The 6,800-nt window shown below is 43.3% G+C and overlaps 1 protein-coding gene across 4 annotated transcripts in view; it reads left to right on the top strand.

The window, feature by feature from the left end:
- MIPOL1 (mirror-image polydactyly 1) overlaps positions 1-2,060 on the top strand; it is a 448,613-nt gene extending 446,553 nt beyond the window's left edge. For all 4 annotated transcript variants that reach the window (XM_019518865.1, XM_019518864.1, XM_019518866.1 and 1 more), the window contains one exon: positions 1,819-2,060. In XM_019518865.1, the coding sequence (XP_019374410.1) occupies positions 1,819-1,885 (67 nt within the window). In that variant the 3' untranslated portion in view covers positions 1,886-2,060. The remainder of the gene's footprint in view (positions 1-1,818) is intronic.
- The last annotated feature ends 4,740 nt before the right edge of the window (positions 2,061-6,800 follow it).

Genomic DNA, 6,800 nt, shown 5'->3' with positions numbered 1-6,800 from the left:
GGTAAGTTTTCTTGGCTTCCGCGGGTCCCGGGACAGTGTAGATCATGGGAAGTTATCATCTGTCCATTTCTTACCTCCACATGGATGACGAACTGTATATTTATGCTTTTGGGGAAATTGCTACTGTGCAATTAAGATGACAAAGAAAAGTGCTAAAAAAAAATTTTACTGGAAAAGTATTCTGATTTGGTATTTTTATTGCATGCTGAAAAATAATACAAGTACAAAAGTCAAGAAAGCTGGGAACACAATTGTAGGTCAACCCTGAGTGTAAGTTGAGTTCAAATGTTAGAGTTCTTTAGGAGGCAAAAAGGTAGATTTATAATCAGAATATCAATATATCATTTGGAAAGTGAAATTACCAAACTTGACAAACCATTTCTCCAGTACTCTGGAGAACTATGTTTTGTTTCCTGGTGTCTATTAATAATCTTCCCCTCCATTGCTCTTGAGTGATGAAATCCTAATCTAGTTTCAGGAATTAAGTAATCTCAATAGTACAATCAGAGGTATAGTTTCATGATGCTTAGAGGTTACTGGAAAATCTGAGTGTTTCAATACCTATTGTATGTAGTAGTCATTATCATATGTTATGACTTGGGACAATAAATCCAAGAAGCACTAACTAATTCTTTTGCCCTTAGATCATTTATACATCCAGTAGGTTAAACACATTTTGTAGTTCTAAAATGGTTGGCTTATTTCTATTTTGTATTTACATTCTCTCTGTTGTGCAGCTTGCAACAAAAAAAGAAAGTAAAAATGGTCTTTTCAGAGCAGAAAAGATAATGAGCTTTCAGTACTGCATGCAGCTGATTGGACTTGCATCTCTTCTTAACAGCGTGTTGTGTATATTATACATTGGACACAACTCTGAAAAAAGTTATCTGCCCTCAATGTCAGGCTTTATGCTGTGTGTTTATTTATGGGAGAACTTTGATAGAGGGATTCTATAAAATGGAATAAACAAAGGAAATGGCTATTACACACTGTTCCTGGAGTGCTTAAGAAAAATATATGTGAATGCAAAATCCTGGACAAAATTAAATCTTTGAGTTTAGCTGTGTGCTTTTAAAGGAGGAAAGAAGTAACTAAGCATGCAGTCTGATGAGATGCTCAGCACCCTCATTCCCATTTCATTGAAGTCAGTGGGATTTGAAGCCACCCAGTACCTTGCTGAGGTAGGCCCTGAATTATCATATACTGTTGTCTGAATTGATAGACCAGCCATATTCACCAGTTTAAACATAAAATACATCCCTAGTTCCTCAGAAACTTTATTTTTCTTGTATTTTGAAAAGGGGTTTTGACATAATGCCTTTGGGATTTTAGAGGTAAACACACAGCACTAAAATACATTCCAAAATTGAGCTGAGTAACAGGTGTTGAGTTTCTTCAAAAGAAGTATAGCAGCTAAATGTTTTATTTAATGAGAGCTATATCCACATAGTTGATTCTTTTTTCAGGAACTGAATGTGCTGTGTCTTTAAAATGGAGTATCTAGACCTATATTGATGTGTGCAGTCCTGTGTTAACTAGTGTGTCATAGGAATCTCAGATACTGTATATATTGCAAAGGAGAAGATGAATTGATCTAACACCTCTGACTGTGACTGGGCTGGGCTGTAGGTTAAAAGTTTTTTCAATTTGTCTGCATTTTGCCCTAATGTCTGTCTTTTACAGTAATGCTTTGTTTCTTAGCATGACCACCACCAGGACAGCTTGGTTCAATGCAAACACTGTCTCTTTCAGCCAGAACATTCCTAATGTTAGCTTCTTTTTTTTCCCCTCCTTCCCTCTCCCCCACCCCCACCTCAGGTTGGAAAGGCTGGTGGACGTCCTGAGGAAGAAGGTTGGAGCAGGGACCATTAGGACCGTGATCTGATTGAAAGCTTCAGTCTAGGGAAGCATTCACATCTGGTGACCAGGCTGCTTCATTCAGCACTGTGTAAACACTAAAGCCTTAACTTAGCAAACAGTTGTTAGAAGTGGGACACTCCAACGACATTCCAAGCCGAGATAAAAATCAAATCATAAATGTTTAACCACTTTGCTGCTGAGTTTGGTGATTTGTCAAAATGTATCACTGCAAGCACGTTTGCTTTTAGGGAGCTGTATTGTAGCATAGTCAGTGACGAGTCTGAAAATATTTGAGATGCATATTTTAGAACGCTCTCTTAATATTACTGGACTGCAGTCTGCTTCCAGGCCCAAGATGATCATGTTCTAAATGCTACCTGCTTCAGGCACAAAATCCTATAAAGCAGTGTCTCAAAATATAAATCCCCTTTGCTATTTATGACTCAGCAAACAATTGAATATTTTTATGTTGAGTATATTTCTCAATGGATAATAGGCATCCAGATTTAAGACGAATCTCTGGTTAATATGCTGTAGAAACCTCCTTCCTGAAGCACACCATAACCCATTGTATTGTGATTAGTATGGGAAATTATGCAAATGCATTGGAGGGGGAAGGTATGCACGTGGCTTTGTAAAGAATTCCTATAGCTAATACAGATTCCTATGACACGGCAATTTCGGCTTATCATAAACACAAGCATGGAGTTATATTTCACAGAAATAAGTGACTGATGTATTACTTTGTAGAAATGCAATTATACTGCATAGGTTCTCAAGCCAAGGAGAAGTGTCACTCCTCTTCCCTCTCCTATGGAAGAAAACCTTTCTGATCTGCTAATACTCCACTTGGTAGTGTCAAAAGAGCTCCACTATGTAAGGCACAGCCTCCCCTCTTTTCTATCAGTCCTTTTGCCTTCTTTCAAAGGGAAACACTGGGCATTCTGCTCAGCCTCCCTAGCTTGCTTTATGCTGTCTGATTTTTAAAGTGTGTTTTACAGCAATAATGAAACAGAAGGGTAGCAGAAAGAGGATTATAAGAAGAAAAGATTTCATGGTTTGTGGAGTGTCAGTGTCTGTCAGATATTGCAGAACTACCTTCATCTGTATACCTAGTCTCTTTGATTAGGTACAGGCATTCAAAAACCCTGAGATGGAATCAGTCAAACCTAGGTGGGTTTCTCTAAACTGTGTAGACTGGATTGGGAGCAAACGAAATACACGTTTGCCCTTTGGTGGTGGGGGACACACAGATGTCTTTACTGACCAGGGCTAAAAGGCAGGGGCGCTCCCACATTCCTCCCAGTGCAGCTTTTCTCCCCAGACTTTGCCCCCCCCCCCACTGGCCAGCTGTAGAGGCAGCAGGGGGGGTGCCCTCCCCAGCTGTGCTTGCTCAGGTGTGGGGGGGTTATGTCCACAGGACAGGGGCCTCCACTTGCACCCTGGCTACTTCGCAGATCACCTGACAGGGGAAGGCAGGAGCCAGGGGTGATAGCCACACATCACCGGGAGAGGGAACAGGAAGTGGAGGCCCCCTGCCTTTCAGGCCACCATCCTGCCCTAGTTGTGTTTGCTTGGATCTGGATGGGCCAGGTCCATGCAGCAGGGGCTTCTCCCCTTCCTTGCTGCCTGGCCTGACTTGCCAGCACAGCTTTTCTCCCCAGGCCTCTCCCCCCAACCAGCTGTCAGTGGGGAGAGAGGGGAGGAAAGTGGAGGCCCCCACTGTGTGAAGCTGGTCAGCCCAGACCCAGCCAGAAAAGCTAGGGAGGGGGCATGCAATGGAACTTTGCCCTTCCTGACTGCCTGGCCTGGCTGGCCAGTGTGGCTTCTCTCCCCAGCCCCACCCTCCTGCCAGCTATCAGTGGTGGGGGGAGAGAGGAGGAAAGTGAGCCAGAATAATTTGGGGGAGCGTCTGGGGAAGGAGCCTCTGCTTTCCCCCTCTTCCATCTCTCTGACAGCTGGCAGGGGGCAGGGCCAGGGAGAGAAGCCATGCTGGCCAGCTGGGCCAGGTCACAAGGAAGGGGGAAAGTTTCCACCATGCAGCCCCTGCTAGCTATACTGGTTGGCAGGGCCTCTGCTCTTCCACCCCTGGCTGCCTGGTCTGGTTGACAGATGCAGACAAGACACAGGGGTGGGGACCAAAGGCTTTGCTGCCTCAGCTCTGTAACAGACTGGGGGCAGGGTTGGCCCAGTGCTCGGCAAGAGCAGATGCATGTGGGCTGGGACTAGCCCACCCACCCTGCAGGGGGTGCTGACAAGGGACCTGCAAAGGCACCCGGGATGCCAGGGGACTGGGATTTAACTTGAGTTGGGAGGGGAGCTGGTGCAGAAGTTCAGTAGACCAGTTTAACCTAAACCAATTAAAACTAATACTACATCATCCTGGTCTATTTTAGACTGGGTCTGCCATTTTTAAATGAGCCTATGTGCACTAAATTTCTGTTCTGTTACAGGTTTAGACTGGTTTCCAATCACTTATACTAGTTTATGTATAATGTCTGTACCTAGCCTTAGTTTCAGAGCACCAAGCCAGAGCACTTGTAGAAGGAGTAGCTCTCCTTCAGTCCAACTCTATTTGCAGTTTCTAGTATTTGTTATGCCCATCTGACCGATCCCTTGAGAACCCACCCTTTCTGCTCTAATACCCTCTGAGCCCCAGTTCTCAATAATCCTGAGCCTTTAGGCCTGACCACTAGTAAAACCCTAGAAGAGCCCGCAGATGCTCCTAGCTACTCTCCTGTGCAAGATGAGCCTATGACAACAGTCCTGGGAATGCCATTGGAAGCTGTTGCTGCTTGTTTTCTAATATCTTCATTAGACCTCTTGGTGCAGTGAGTGAAAAGGGGAGTTCTCATGTGGACTCACTCCTTGGCTAGGGACAGAAGTTACACATAAACTGATTTAAGTATTCAGAAACTGGTTTAAACAGAACAGAACAGAAGTTCAGTGCACATAAACCAGTTTCAAAATGGCCAAAACTGGTTTGAGATAAATCTGGTTGAATGTAGTATCAGACTTAACTGTTTGGATCAAAGCAGTTTATGAAACTTTTGTCCCAGGTCCCTTCCTGGTTCAAGTTAAATCACAGTCCTCCAGCAGGCTTTCCAGACCTGTCTGTCCGGTAGAGAAGGAGAAAGCAGAATGGTGGGGAGGGACTGCCTCCCCACCTCTCTCCAGGCAAATCCTGGCTAGGGGCTGGGGCCAGGAAGGGGGATTAAACTTCCCTTCCCCCAAGTACAGAGCTGCCCTACCCTATGCTGCCCTACTAAAAACTTACTGCTGGCTCCTGAAAGAAGGAAGAGATAGTGATGAGCAACCCTGAAGAATCCTTCTGCTGTGATTTTAGACTGCAAATCCCAGAGACCTCAGGGGCAGCAGGGAGAGGAAGCAAACACACAGTGCTTTCTGGCTAAGTGCCAGAGAGCTGTGCTGTAGCACCCTCCAGCTTCTGGCCTGGGCCACTGCAGGTATGTGGCTGCATTTCCTGAATCAAAAGTGAATGTCTGTCCAGTTGTTTCTCAGCTTATCTCTGCAGCTTAGACTAACCTGAAAAGACTGAATCAATTCAGCCTCAGGCTTTTTGACTGTCTGTACTTAGCCAATTAGACTGGAAGGCAATAGCCAAGCAAGGAAGGAAGAAGTTGTTTGCCATGCTTGAGTGACCTAGGTTTCACCTTTACCTAAGTAGGTCAACAATTATCCCCTCCCACTGTGTGTCTCATAAGGGTCAGGTAGTCCCTTAAGTGCAGACTCCACATAGTTCTGCTGTTTGACACAATGTTACATCTTCATATCCTTCCTCTTATTATGCCCTGCCTTGTTTAGGAAAATAGCATGGCCACGTGCATAGGATTACAGCAGTCATCATACCACCAGATTTGTGGCCAATCTTTGATTCTTCAATATAAGATGAAAATCCCCCATAATACAGTTGTCATGATGCGTATGAGGGGTAAAAAGAATGTTTCTTGTCCCTGTGTTATTAGTGACACCACAGAGCCCAGGATCTAATTAACATTTATCAAAGGGTTTATCACTTTTCCTAAACTATTGTGATTTGTAATTAAGTGAACCATCACCTTTTAAAAATTCAGCTACAGATCTTTTGTCTTTAACAGACTGCTTCAGAAATCTAGTCTGGAGGAGAAGCTAGAAGTCAGGAATTCATGGGTTTTAGAGCTACTCTGCAACTGGTGAAATGTGTGGCCTTTGGAAAGTTCCATGAAGTCAGTTATTAAATCTTACCTACTAAGATTTAAAAAAGCAGTTAAGCAACTAACTCCCACTGAAATAAACTGATCTCTGCCCCTGTACCCATTGAAGTTTATGGCAAAACCCTGATGCAGAAAAATGCAGGATCAGGCTTTTAGTATCTAGGTAAAGTCCTGGCCTTCCCAAGTCAACAGGAGTTTTGCCATTCACTTCAGTGAGGTGGCACCTTCTGTCTATTTTTACCATCTGAAAAATGGAAAGGATTAGGAAAGGAGTGTTTTACTTAAATTGCTTTTCCTCACAAAATCACTATCAGGTTTAATTGGTTAATGTCCACACAGTACTTAAAAAATATGAGCTACTATATAATAGCAACTATTATTATCCATTTCCAATTATTTGTGTCCTAATCTATGAGGAAAGGATGAGGATGAGTCAGAGTACAAAGAAGTAATGGTAGTTCCTTTGCCTCTTACCAATACTAACACTCTTAAATGAGTAAAAGACTGCCTTTCACAGGCAAAGACTGACAACTATACGGGTATGAGTTATATTATCATCACCATATAGTAGAAAGATACACACACATCCCATATCCCTCATGAGTTTTTGTATACTCCTGTGATCATGCAGCAAGTTACAGCATTATGTGCCATTGATGATGCACACCATGGTATAAAATATGTAAATAACATCACGTTGTCTTAGAATAAGAACATTATTAATGC

The sequence above is a fragment of the Gavialis gangeticus genome, unplaced genomic scaffold (genome assembly GCF_001723915.1).
Source record: "Gavialis gangeticus isolate Ggan-Ray unplaced genomic scaffold, GavGan_comp1, whole genome shotgun sequence".
NCBI classification, from domain to species: domain Eukaryota; kingdom Metazoa; phylum Chordata; order Crocodylia; family Gavialidae; genus Gavialis; species Gavialis gangeticus.
Note: the sequence above shows the minus strand (reverse complement) of the source record. Positions and strands in the feature narration are given on the sequence as shown.